Source organism: Cryptomeria japonica, chromosome 7 (genome assembly GCF_030272615.1).
Source record: "Cryptomeria japonica chromosome 7, Sugi_1.0, whole genome shotgun sequence".
Lineage (NCBI taxonomy): Eukaryota > Viridiplantae > Streptophyta > Pinopsida > Cupressales > Cupressaceae > Cryptomeria > Cryptomeria japonica.
Window position 1 is genome coordinate 359,155,181 of NC_081411.1, and position 14,795 is coordinate 359,169,975.

At 37.2% G+C, this 14,795-nt stretch overlaps 1 protein-coding gene across 3 annotated transcripts in view; it reads left to right on the forward strand.

The window, feature by feature from the left end:
- The window catches only part of LOC131051631 (FKBP12-interacting protein of 37 kDa), a 184,021-nt gene that overhangs the window by 128,592 nt on the left and 40,634 nt on the right, over positions 1-14,795 (forward strand). For all 3 annotated transcript variants that reach the window (XM_059209073.1, XM_059209074.1, XM_059209072.1), the window contains one exon: positions 4,156-4,317. In XM_059209073.1, coding sequence (XP_059065056.1) covers positions 4,156-4,317 — 162 coding nt within the window. The remainder of the gene's footprint in view (positions 1-4,155; positions 4,318-14,795) is intronic.

Consider the following 14,795-nt stretch of genomic DNA (forward strand, 5'->3'; position numbering starts at 1 on the left):
TTTATGTCCTGCAAAATGAGAGGAGAGGCCAAAATTCAGCTTTTGAACGCCTCCCTCTCTCCTTCTCTTTCTTTCTCTCAAGGCAAGACAAGAGGGTCCCCGTCAAGGTCGGGGTGTGTGTGCGAAATGCACAACAACATCATTAGAGATATTTTCTTGATATTTCATATTCTAGTGCATCTTCATCATTCTTTCTTTCTTCTTTTCATTTACCACTTTTCTCTCTCTTTTAGTCACCACTCAAAATGCAAAATATGTTACGGAATCATCGGAATATAACCTCGTTTCCAGGTATGAGTTGTACCTGAATCGGGTACCATTTGGAATTGCTTGAGATCGAGTATGGTTCAGGTTTTTTGGGTGATGATTTTAATTTTTAACTTTAGTGTTGATTAATATTTTAATGCATCTTCTAAATCCTGCGGTTCACAAAACCCTTCTCCATAAATGACTAGAATCACCTGCAGGAGATCCTTGCGATATACCAAGGCCAAGTATCAGGGTGTGCACCTCAGATTTTAATGCCAAATCGAGTATATCATGCCCCAAATTTTCTTCTTGAAATTCTTATTTAATTTGGTAAAATTTATGTACTATTTCTCAATTTTTAATATTTTAATTTAGTATATGTATCATTTTTGATAGATAAGTACTACCAGTATGGTGGTAGCGCTCTTTATTAAAACTGGAAAAGCATATCACATTTAGGTGAAATTGTGCAGGTAGAAACAGATTCCTGCCCCAATATCATAGATCCTCTGTATCTTAGCATCAGTGAATACTTCCATATTCATTGCAAAAGACAAATCATAGGAACAAAGTCGTCATTTCTGACGCAATTCTTGAAAATGGACCATGTTGTTGTCATTTTACCTTTCTTGCCTTTTCTGCCCATGGCAAATATTACTCCCAAGAAGCCTGTCACAGTATCCATCTCGATCTTATCAATGACATTAGACACAGTAGGCCAGTTATAGTTAACAACCAGCCTACTGCCTACCTGCCTAGCCGATTCCTTCAATCCAACAGTGTGGAGTAAAAAAGTATTTGTATACCAGTCCATTGTGCACATGAGAACTTACATGAGAACTTACAGAAAAACATCTGCCGATTATCAGGAAAATTAATTGCCTAATCTCCTTCTTGTCACATAGAAACAGTCTTTTGCATTGCTGTTCATGGCTTTCCTCCTCACAGTTACAGTTAGCTCCAAATATGAATACCATTCTCTGTGTCTGCAATATACTCAATTCTGATTTCTGTCCTTAATGCTGTTATGTTATACCATGCCTCATATTTATCCTTGTATCAGATCATTCTCAATCTTATCTTACCCTTCCCTAAACTACATATCTTGTCATATGGTGAGATTCCTCTGACTGCCCACTATCGCCCTTCACAGTGTGTCTGATTTTTATTGAATCCAATCCCTGCCAATCCAAGTTTTGATCTGTTTTTAAGTCCTCTACATACTGTTCTTGAGATTGCTTAGCTTTTCCCTCTTACAACGCCTCTAAAATAGTCATTCCAACCTTGATAAAGCTTGTCAAACTGATGCTGCTGTTAATATTTATATAATAAAATTATAGAATTAAACTATTAAAGTAATATAAAATTTAAGAATGATAAATGAAAAAATTGTATACCATACAACTAAGTTGCGAGTACGGATACGGGAACGGGTATGGGATACATCCATACAGGTATGCTAGTATGATGATTTTTTTTCTCTTGGGTGTGGTACATTTGGGTACGTGTGTATATATAGACACACATAACACACAAAAAAATTAAAAATAAAACAAATAAATAAATACTTTTGATAGTATGATACTTCATCATTGATCAATGCCAATTGCCAAAATGGTAGTGATAAAGATAAATATTAAATGCCAATTGATAGTTAAATATTTAATATTTAGCTTTATCAATTGGCATTTAATGGTGATAATTTTAGCTGTCAAGTTCTTGATTATGCTCTTGACTCCCAGACCCCCTCATTGTAATCAAATTTCTTATATAACAAGATATCCCAATAGCTAGTGGGGTTTTGGGAGTGCAGACCCTAATGGGTTTGACAAGCAGCAATGATAAGTTGCACAAGGTGTTAGATGTGAGAAAAACCTAACGATAGAAGGGGTGCATGGGAAAATGTCCTTTTTTGTTACTTTTTGGCACTCAACACCTTTGGGTACCTTGGGCGTAGCCAGGCATGCCCCTAAGCTAACCCGTACCTAGATGTACCTAGTATGGGTGCAGGAGGCCTTATGGGTGTGCCTGCTCATTTAGCTATACAACATCATTAAATATAAATATATTTATTTTTAATTGATAATCTATGTAATGTCACCAATTTAGCTTGACATTAGATGATGTGTCGTTAGCTTGTTTTGCCTTGGTCCTGAGGGCTAACTAGGACTTTACAGGGATCAGTGAGGGATTTGGCCTAGGTGATTTCAGTTTCAGGCCAATCGGAGGAGTTTTGACAGGGTTTCCAGATACTTACTATTTATAGTAAGTCAATTGTGGCTCAGTGGCAAGAAATATTTGATGCATTTTATAATGCCAATATTTATGGTGATCAATATTTGTCACCAGGTTTGCAAATTTAATGAGCCATTAATTAATTGGGCAATTAAATAAAAAACTCCTAAAGTTAAATTTAAATATTTAACTTTAATGTTTAATTAATGCTGGGACTAATGTTGGAAATTAAAATATTAAAATTCCCCTTTAAATGGGAGACATAATGAGTTAATGTTATTTTATTATAACATTCTTTTGTCCCACATTCGTGGTGAATTGGAAAACATGCCCAAGTGAAGTTATAAAAGGGAGTTTGTAGAGCATTAATGGCATCTTGGAAATTGTGCTAGCTTGGAATGTTTTTTTTTTCTAGAGTAAGTTCTGGAGATTTTCTTGGCAATTTGAGGACGAAATCCCTCATTTTGTGTCATCTCTCACACCTGTGAAAGACCGGGCTTGAGAACTTCTTGTTTTTGAATATCTTGGTGCAAATAAGCTAAATTATTATTAATTTAGTTTTTGAGTCAATCTCTTTGATCCATATCTCTTGAGTAGTGGTTCACAAAAACTCATCTCGCATGAGCATGAGTTGTACACTTAGCACTGCTCATAGGGGTGAAGCATTGGGATTTTTCGGGAGGTCATCACTCCCAATACTACCCCAATTCAAGCTTTCTTAACCATGGAATTTCCACCCAGTTGAAGCTCACTTCATTGCCACCCATTTTCAATACCTTAAGCAAGTGTTGTGCCGTATGAACCAGTCATTATAGAGCTTCTTAGCTCATTTACTCAAAAACTATATAGATGAATCCAAATAAAGGATCACATGATATGATACATTGTGGAAAACATCACCTTCTTGATTAATAAGCTAAATATCGATAACCAAATCAATTTTTATGTTTATAAAGGTAGTTTTGTAAGAATATACTTCCTATTCACAAGTTTGTCCAACGATTTGAGTTTGATTGAAGGAAGCTGAATCCCAACCAGCAAATCCAATAAAATAGTGTAATTTACATAATATTTGTTTGAGAGACTGTTCTAAAACGAACACTACATGCATCTGGTATTTAAAGGAAAAGCTTAAAATGAAGGCAACAAAATTTTAGCATATATTATATCTTGTCTGATGTCACTTTGTGCAGAGCAATGATAAAATTGATGTTGCGATTGTTAAGCAAAATGGTTTAGTTTCCCCATGCCTAAGAAAATATTCATTCAAATATGCAGTGAGTAGGTGGAATTGGGTGATAATTTAGACCAAACAAACACGTCTTAAAGTGAATTTTGCTCAGCATGAGGGAACATTCAATGCTAATGTTGATTTGGTTTTGGAGGGAATACCATATGTAGTGAAATTGTTGGAAAAATCAAGTTGATAATAACATTCTTGTTTACCTTTTTTGTATAGGAAGATTAGAGATGATGCATGATTTTGTAGATGTAGGTTTCTTCATAAAATAATGTACATTTTGTTTTATTCATAGCTACAGCTCTACTACATGGGATGTTAGATTTTGTTCAAAGATTTTGGCCTGTTTTGCAAAATATCTATATTGTTTGTTTATGTTAAAAGCTGATGGCCATATTTAATGAACATCAATTATTCTTGTATTTCAATAGAGTGCCGCAGAGGAAAAAGATAAGAAAATCAAGGAATTAGAAGAAAATCTTGCTGCAGTGAATTTTACAACACAAAGTAGAATGGGAAAGCTGCTGATGGCTAAATGTAGGACTCTACAGGAAGAAAATGATGAGATTGGAATGATGGCTTCTGAGGGAAAGGTTTGTAGAGAGACGACATATTAAATCCCCAATCTTATTATTGTGGTTGGTAATTTTAAAGTCTGATAAAAATTTCTTACTTTTTATTGTACTAATTATAAGTTATTACCATTCTGATAGTCTTTTTCAAATTCTGCCACAGCAAAGCATCCAATAATGCTGAGTAGTGTAATGATGCATTCTTTTTGTAACAAGTATTTCAAGAGCTCCTAATTTTGTCTCACACACCTTTGCATTTTTAACACATTAACTGATAGGGGCATAAAGTGAATGTGATTTCACTTGAGATATTGAAAAACCTTTGACATGTTATTTTGATTTTCTTTGTTGTACTTACAGTGTAACCTTTTATCAGTGCAATGTAATTACATATTCCTATGGGCATCATTTCCCTTTGTTTGCCTGAAATCTTGATCTTATCCAGTTAAAATAGATGAGTTGGGTATTAATTGTAGTGGACAATATTATTTTATTTGTTTTGCCATCTCCAGTTGAGCTGGTTATCTTCCATATAACTTTTTGTTGCTGTTTTCTTATGAGCTCTGTAATTGATAGAATAATGAAGAAATTTTCTCTACTTTTTCCATTAGGTCACTCTTGGCATCTTTTTAATAAGGTTACATTTATTGGGCCCTCTTATTTGGTCAATGTGGCCTAACTTCTGCCATATAGATGGTAGCATTCATCATCCTCACTATCTCTAATGCCTTTGATCTCATGGGTTGAGGTTTCCTCTTGGCCAATTGAGGGTGTGCTCTCACCAGCTATGAGTTGAGATTGATCATCATATTTTCTGCTAGGGCTGGATCTGTTGTTTTTGTTCTCTCTAGAAGCTAGAGACTAAGGAACACGCAATTTTTAGATGCTCCATAGATTATGAGATGGAGATAACACTACCTCTATGGAGAGTAGGGCAAAACTCTATCTATTTTTTTTTAAAATCTGTAGACAAGTGTTACCTATGTAATGTCCCCCTTTTTTGATACATTCCCACATTCATGGAAACTCCAACTTTCTCGGAAATAAATTTTTACTGTGGCAACAATATCTTGGAGCCAAGACATGCACAATGACACTTTCTGTTTGCAAATCCAACATTTGGGAGAGCTCTGAACTTCTTGGAGAAGACCATCATCCTTGGATAGCACCAACTTTCCATGGATGAAAGTCCTATGCACTTAAGAAGTTGGTGGAATTATCAGGACAATTTAATTGGCTTATTTTATTATTTTCAGTAAGATCATGGGATGATTTAAAAGGAAAAATTAGTGAAATAATTAAATATTAAAATTTTCGAACAAGTAAAAATAAATGACAATTTATATTTAACAATTTTGAAAGGTATTTTAAGTGTGTAGATAAACTAGGCTTAAGGTGCTAAAAAGTGGTCATAAGGGACACTTCATGTTATTTTATAATGGCATAAACTAAAGCAATGAAAAAGAAAAAGTGCTTTTTCAAAAAAGCTCTATTACCAAGTTCCTCTAAACACTCCCATACTCATGAGGGTACTCTTTGTGTTTAGGTCTCGGGTTGGTTCCCCATTAGGTTTGCCTAGGGTACCTCTTGGGCACCTTGGGTTCTCGAGGTAACAACGAGGGACTTAGGCGAATTTGGACTAAACCTAAGGGGACCTAAGGACTGCCTAAAAAAATAGAAAAAAATAGTTTTCTTAAAAACATTTTTATAAACAAAAAAATGCTTGCATACATAATTTTGTCCTTCAAGTGATAAAATTCTGAAATGGCATGCGTCATGAAGGTTTCTGTTGTTTCAAAGGCCTTAATTTGCGTTTGGAGGGAATGTGCCAAGGGTGCTGCCCTTGAACCCTACAAGGGGTGTTGCTCTACTATGTCATGGCCTACTATTTTAGGGCCAGCCCATTTTTTCATATAAACATTTGTCGGTATAAGTAGCCAAGTCATTCTTATTCTAATTGTCACTTTTTTAATATATTATGTTTAATTTTATCTCCCTGCACTATATCTAACACGAAATAACCCTTCATTTTTACAAATATTACTTTATTAAAGGTTTTCTAAGTTTGGTTGAGTTTTTCCCATTTTAAACACTTTTTCAATATTGTTTAAATCAATTTTCTTTGGGGATGCATCATCAACATTTATGGACACAACACTGTTTTGGGGATGCCTTGGAATCGTCCCATTGCTGTCTTCGATCAGATTATTTTTGGCCCTAACGCCTTGAAAACATGGTTAGAGATGTCAATGACATCCCCTTATTGTCCTAGGGACAAACAACTGTCCCCTTCCACTACACTCAATTTAAAAAGGTCCAAAATGAATTAAAAAATATTTTAATGTTCTTTTGTGCCCCCCAACACCACTCTCAGCCCTAAATGAGAGATTTTGATCTGCAAAACAACAGATTTTCAAGCTCATTTATGGTGTATGACAGTCACATGTTAGAGTTGACTTTGCAATATTTGGAAGTAGTTTCAGCCATTTTAGTTGGCAAAATAGTATTTTTTTCAAGATAAAATCAGGCAAAACAATAACTTAGATTTCAAGCTCCATTTTGTACCTCTGAAGGTGGTGCTCAAGTTCCAAGATGTTGGTTTTCTATCACCAAAAACGATATGTTTTTAGTTGTTTTCCCAATCACAAAATTGCATCTTTACAACATATCAGCCTTTGGACATTTTGTTCTCCCCTTGTCCCTTGCCATCTTTGACTTGGAAACTTGGCACAACATAGGTTTAAATGGAATGCTACTATGACTAGGCCTCTGGATTTCCTCATGAAACTGAAAGACAATGATTCCTTGACCCCACTTTTTGATCTTTCTATAGTAGTGGGAACTTTCATCTCCACCCTTCTTAAATTTTTCTTAACTATATCTTTTTCTTTTGCACTACGTTAAGTCAAGGCACAATGCCTTGCTTCGATGTTTTCAATACAAAAGATTTTTCTTAATTATTTCTTCTATTATTGCAGTGCAAGGGATATTTTAATTTTGTTTCCCAAACTGTCTATGCAAATTGAAGGTAGATAATGGTCTTGTAGATAAAATGGTTTGCAAGAGTTTATAAGACCTAGATTTTTGATACCAAACTGCCTTTAAAATAAAGCTGCAAGTCAAATCTTCTTTGTTATTGTAATGTCCCTTTCTTTGACCTAGGTATTCGGGGAAGTTCCATTAGCCTGTTTTTATTCCCTTAGGCTAACTTGAGGAATTGGAAATGGAATAATTTAATTAATTAAATTAAGTTGCCTCAAAGTAATGTTGCAAGCACTTTTATTTAATTAATTTCTATAAAGTGACTTAAAGTCGGGCTCAAAAAGAAAAAAATAATATAAAGTCACTTTATGTGGGCCTAAAGGATTAAAATTTTGATAAAAGGGGATTTAAAAATATAACTTCCAAAAAGTTCCATGGAAGGTTATTGTTGGGATTGTGTCTCAACTTTTGCAAGCCCTAATATTAAATTATGTGATTGATTAATTATTTTATCTCAAGTTTACTTTCCTACGATGTCAAATCACTTTGTAGGACCTATTGGTGAGGTGGCATCTTGCATGGCAGTGATTTGTATGACATGCATCCTATTTTTGTGGAAGGAGGTGTCCCACTTGGTGGACCCCACTACAGGCTATTTTAGTGGATTTTGACATAAGTTGTAAGAGTTCTCTCTATGATGGGCTATATGATAGTTGTTATGTGAGCACTATGACAAACTATGACAACCACTATGCAAGTGTAAGAGTAATGACTAATTATTTTGTGGTAGGTGGTAGTCCTACATGTGGTAGGTGACTTGCATGTCAAGTGGAATCTCTGGCATGTGTGTAAACACCTTGCATGTTGAGATTGCTGCAAAATTGCAAAGTAGGAAAAGACGAATACCTTGCATGCTGGGTTTGATGACAATTTGCATACCAGGTGAAGCATGTTCACCTTTTTGTTTTGCATGCATGTAGTGAAGAGGATGATGATACATGGCAGTTTTTGAAATGATGATTCATTGATTCTATTAAACAAAGGAGAGGAATACTCCTTATATAGAAAATTACAAGAGGATCTTCCCCTAAGGAAAACGATCAAAAACAAAAACAAGAAAGGAAACAAAAAGGAAACTAAACAACTAAGATCAACATTATAGAAATATTACAATATTACTTTAATACCCTCCCTTAATGGTCATTCTACTAACTACCCTATAAAAGACATGACATAATTGTAGGTCCTTTGGCCATGAATGCATAGAAGGTTGTTGCCTTCTCCTCAGAATGCTCTACAACATGAGCCTGTTGATGAGACGCTCCTTGGTCGGACTTTTGGACGAGCCAATGTTTTCTACAGAACCTCATATGACCAAGAAAATGTTGGGTAATGAAGCCATCCATCCTGCTACTGAAAAACCTCGATTTTGCCAAAAATCGTCAAAATCAACAACACCCACAATTTGTAAAAAAAGTCATCAAAAACTTTTGTAGAGGAACACCGTTCACCCTAGAAAAGTTAGGTGCGACCCAAAACAAGCTGCAAGAAACCATGATTTTGTGGAAAAACTGTCAAACCTTAGATGCAATGCTGAAATCACACGATTTTGTGAAAAAATGGGTAAAAACATTCGTCTTGTGGAGAAACGAAAAAAACCCACGAACTTAAAAATTTGGAGAAAACCCATGAACACAAAAATCTGGAAAATAACCCACAATTTTTGTATAAAAAATGTGCAGAAAACAGAAAATCAACATTTATTATTTTGGAAAAAAAATAGAAAACCCAAAATCATGCAAAACCCTCCACAATTTTTTTTTTGAAAAATCCTTCACAATTATTTTTGAGAAGTAGAGACTACACATGATTTATACCAAAAATTGTGCAAAACAATTTCTAGAAAAACAATAGATAAATCATGCGGTAGAAGAACATCATAGATTTCGTGTGGGAGAACACCAAGTTGCACTGGAAAACAACACAACTTTCAGCCCAAAAAACTCGTGCTTGGAAACCCCAAAAATCTTGGCCACAATTTTTAACAAAAATTGTCAGAAAAAGTTTGAAGAAAAAAGCTCTGTATAAACCCGTCGCCACCCTACTCGCCACCATACTCGCACATAGAATAATGACAGACATTGTTGGCATAAAAGTCTAGGGGAATACATGAGCAATGTGAAAATTAGAGATTCACTAGTAAATTGCAATGTCTGTTATCAGAGAAAAGAGTACAATTAATAGGAATTACAAAGCACTATAGATATTAATGAAATCACCTACTTCTAACTACCTAGAATTGTAGAAATGTCTAACAACCTCTACCTACTGACTTGACCATTAACTATGTAGAGATATATTATTCTAACACCCTCCCTTAATTGTCAATCTATCAACAACACCAAGTTACTCCTTGAATTTGATAAATTTATCCGGGCTTAGAGACTTGGTGAGAATATTTGTAGTTTGATCCGCTGTCGGAACATACTAGAGTGGAACCGATCCATCTTCTACCAGCTTGCGGATGTAGTGACAATGAAGCTCGACATGCTTGGTGCGTTCATAGAAGATTGGATTTTCGGCAAGATTGAGCACCCCTTGATTATCAGTGTACAAGGGAGAAGGTCCTGCTTGTGACGTGCATGTTAGAAAGCATCCCACGGAGCCAAACTGCCTCACATGTTGCCTTAACTGTTCCTCGATATTCTTCTTTAGTTGAGGAAAGAGCCACTTCTTGTTGCTTCTTGTTAATCCATGTTACAACACCTGTACCCAAACTGAATACATACCCAAAAGTGGATTTGCGGTCATCCACGAAACTTGCCTATTTTGAGTTGGTATGAAAGATCCCTGATGGATCCCTTTTTTGATCTGCTATAATTTTTATTTAATAAACTAGGTTTTTGTAATTTTCTGGTGATCTTATAGAATAGACAGAAGTGCAGAAAGGGGGTTTGTTTGTTTTTGTTTTGGAGTTTTGAAGATATATATATAAAGAAACAGTAAACAATAAGAGTGCGAAATAAGAATGGGAACAATGTTCATAAATTAGAACACTTACAATCTAAAATACTACAACTCGTACTAGGACAATAATTTGATTTCCTTGTATTCCAACAATTATCATTTACCAATTTGGAGCTGCTACAAAATGAATTGACCTGCAATGAATAAGCAAGATACAATATGCAGATTTCCAACTCTTCACACCAGCAACAAACCAAAATGGACAGCAAGGAAGAATGACGCCACCACAACTCCCAATGGGCTGCAGCTGTAGTCACGTGCCAGCTGAATAAGGTTAGCTGCCTTGATGAAACCCTCTGCAATCAATAGCGCACCCAATCTCTGTCAACCAATGCCCAACACCCTGAAGTATCTACTGACAAACTACTGCTGGGGGCTACGTCCCAGCCAGTATCCAACCTGGGGTTTGCATCCCAGATGAAGAATCGCTCTACCAGAGCAAATTCGCAAGAAGCAAGTTTTGAATGTGTAAAAGATATCCAAGAGTTAGGTCACAACTTCCTTATAACACCTTCCCACTTAGCTCGAACCCTAAAAGCGACTCAATGGGGCGTTTAGGGTTAAAATGTTATATTTCTCATTTTAAGTTGCCAAGTGTATAGAAAAACGACCTTTTTTCAAATATAAAGAAATCCGTTCACCGAAAGGATTTGAGTCAAAAGAGAAATATTTAGAAAAGTCCAAGACCTTTCCAACGAGCTATTACACCAAGGGATACGCATCTAGATGAGGCCAAAAACCCCTTATTACTCCAAAATGGCTATAAACATAGCCTTATTTAAATAATAAACGCTAACTTAGGAAATATTAAAAATATAACCCAAATAGCTGCAAAATGCTCAAATGACACCACAAACCAGAAAGTCAACCTGCCACCTGTCTGTGACTGAAGTCGGAAATCAAGGATCCACTGGCAGTCTCATCCCTAAAATCTAGGGATGCTCCTAGAAACTAGGAAACAAACCCAAATCCTCTGAAATTGAACCCAAAGAATAATCTCAAGGAGACCCAACCCTAGGTATGGTCATAACCTCCTAAATAGTAGGGATATCCTCCATAAATGTAGGAACTATCTCCTAAAAATAAGGAACTGTTCCAAACTGATCAACTACTACCAGAACACCGAGTCCCGGACACTGTATAACCACACTGAGTCTCTATCCATCGCTGTTAGCCTACAAGACCCCATAATAAGCTGACTCACATGTCTCTGCTAGACAAAGCTAAAGAGGGGACATGACAGTCCTCCCCTCTCGGAGATGCTTGCCCACAAGCAACTGTAATGTTGGATGTTGTAAAATGGCCTCACCCTCCCAAGTGGCATCCTCTATGGGAAGATTTCTCCAACGTACCAAATAATCACGAATCACCCTGCTTCTCAACTGTCGTTCCCTCACCTCAAGAATCTCCTCAGGAACCAAAGTCAATTTACCTTCCTCATCCATGGGGGGCAAATCGGGTGAAACTGTAATATGCTGTCCAAGGGCCTTTTTCAGGCAAGATACATGAAACACATTATGAATTTTACTGCCTGGTGGTAACTCAACCTCATAAGCAACCTCTCCAACTCGCTTGAGTACCCTGTATGGTCCATAAAAACGTGGTTTGAGCTTCTCAGCTCCCCCCCCCTTTAAGGGTGCTTTGCCGGTATGGCGTAAGCGCAAGAAAACCATGTCATCCACCTCAAATGCTCTCTCAATCCTATGCCGATCAGCGTATATCTTTTGCTGATTCTGTGCATGCTGTAAATTCTCCCTGAGAGATCTCATGATATCCTGATTCTCCTGTAACCAATCCTGAGCCAAAGGAACTCTACTGTCACTCAGAGCTAAATCAATGAAGGATAATGCCTCATAGCCGTAGAGAGCTCTGAAAGGCGTCATACCAATGGACATATGGTGCGTAGTATTATAACAATACTCGCCCAAATACAACCAACGTACCCATGCTTTCTGCTGCCCTAACACATAGTTACGCAAATATCCCTCAACCCACTTATTGACTATTTCGGTCTGTCCATCTGTTTGAGGGTGGTAACTAGTACTAGGTGTCAACTCAGTGCCTGCTAGCCTGAAAAGTTCCTGCCAAAAGGAACTCATGAATCTGCTGTCCCTGTCACTCACTATGGTCTTGGGAAGACCATGGAGTCTAAACACCTCTCTGAAAAATAGCTCAGCCACCTGAGATGCTGTAAAATCAACTGCAATGGGAAAGAAGTGGGCATATTTTGTTAGCCTATCCACTACCACATAGATACAATCCTTCCCTTGCACCCGAGGAAGACCTGTAATGAAGTCCATAGAAATCCCAGTCCACTTCTGTTCCGGTATAGGCAAGGGTTGTAACAACCCAGCAGGATAAGTATGCTCCGACTTGTTCTGCTGACAAGTCATACACTCACAGACATGCCGCAAAACATCATCTTTGAGACCCTTCCAAGAGAATCTCTCTCAAACCGCTCTGTAAGTCTTAACATACCCTGGATGTCCTGCCGTAGGAGTATCATGGAAAGCATGCAAAATTTGTTTCTTCAACTGTGAACCCGGAACAAGATAAACCCTGCCCTTGTAATAGATAATATCATCTACCACATTGTATCTGTCGTCCACTATCAAACCATCCATGACCTCACAAGCATGCTGATTTTTGGAATACTCAACCAAAAGTTGAGCCTTCCAATCTGCTGAAATCTCGCTCAATGAACATAGGGCAGCAAGTGATGGTTTCCTAGAGAGTGCATCAGCCACAGTATTATTCTTCCCCTTTATGAATTCGATATCGAAATCATAAGCCTGAATCTTGCTCACCCATTTTTGTTGTCGATCATTGAGCTCTATCTGATCAAGGAAATATTTCAAACTGTTGTGGTCGGTTCTTACCACAAATTTGCTGCCAACAAGATACTGTCTGAATTTGGCTAAAGCATGCATGATAGCCAACATTTCCTTATCATAGGTAGAGTACAACCTCTCATTATCTCGCAGCTTCTGGCTCTCATAGGCAATGGGATGTCTGTTCTGCATCAACACAGCTCCTATGCCCAGACCTTCCCACTTAGCTCGAACCCTAAAAGTGACTCAATGGGGCGTTTAGGGTTAAAATGTTATATTTCTCATTTTAAGTTGCCAAGTGTATAGAAAAACGACCTTTTTTCAAATATAAAGAAATCCGTTCACCGAAAGGATCTGAGTCAAAAGAGAAATATTTAGAAAAGTCCAAGACCTTTCCAACGAGCTATTACACCAAGGGATACGCATCTAGATGAGGCCAAAAACCCCTTATTACTCCAAAATGGCTATAAACATAGCCTTATTTAAATAATAAACGCTAACTTAGGAAATATTAAAAATATAACCCAAATAGCTACAAAATGCTCAAATGACACCACAAACCAGAAAGTCAACCTGCCACCTGTCTGTGATTGAAGTCGGAAATCAAGGATCCACTGGCAATCTCATCCCTAAAATCTAGGGATGCTCCTAGAAACTAGGAAACAAACCCAAATCCTCTGAAATTGAACCCAAAGAATAATCTCAAGGAGACCCAACCCTGGGTATGGTCATAACCTCCTAAATAGTAGGGATATCCTCCATAAATGTAGGAACTATCTCCTAAAAATAAGGAACTGTTCCAAACTGATCAACTACTGCCAGAACACCGAGTCCCAGACACTGTATAACCACACTGAGTCTCTATCCATCGCTGTCAGCCTACAAGACCCCATAATAAGCTGACTCACATGTCTCTGCTAGACAGAGCTAAAGAGGGGACATGACATGGTATAACCAATCAGCTTTGGATCCTTGCATCTCCCATATAGAATGCCAATATTTGAAGTTCCCTTTACATATCTTAGCACTCGCTTCGTTGCAACCCAATGATCAACTTTTGGAGCTATCATGAAGCGAAAAATGTAGCTCACTACAAAATTGAGATCAGGTCTAGTGGCAGTGAGATAGATGAGGATGCCCACTAGTTGCTTGAATGTCGTTTCATCAACCGAAGGTGAATCAGAGTTGGCTGACAACTTCAACCCCTTCTCCATAGGTGTGGAGGGAGGTTTACAATCCTGCATCCAAAATTTGTCAAGCAGACTTTGAGCATATTTAGACTAAGAGATAAAAATACTATTATTTGTCTGCCAAACCTCAATATACCCAAATTGTAATGGAGAATGCCCAAATCTGTCATGTCAAAAGCTTGACACAAATCTTGTTTGATTACGGCAATCAAATGTGCTGAATTTCCAATAATGATCAAGTCATCAACATAGACAACAAGAAAGAGAATATCATCACCAGAGTGTTGGACATACAAATTACTGTCAGAAGAGCTGCATTGAAAACCATGATCAACCAAGTACTGATCAATTTTGATGTACCATGCACGAGGAGCCTGTTTTAGCCCATAGAGTGCTTTCACAAGCCTACACACGTGATGCTCTTTGCCGACAACTTTGAAACTAAGAGGCTGCGTAATGTAGACTTCTT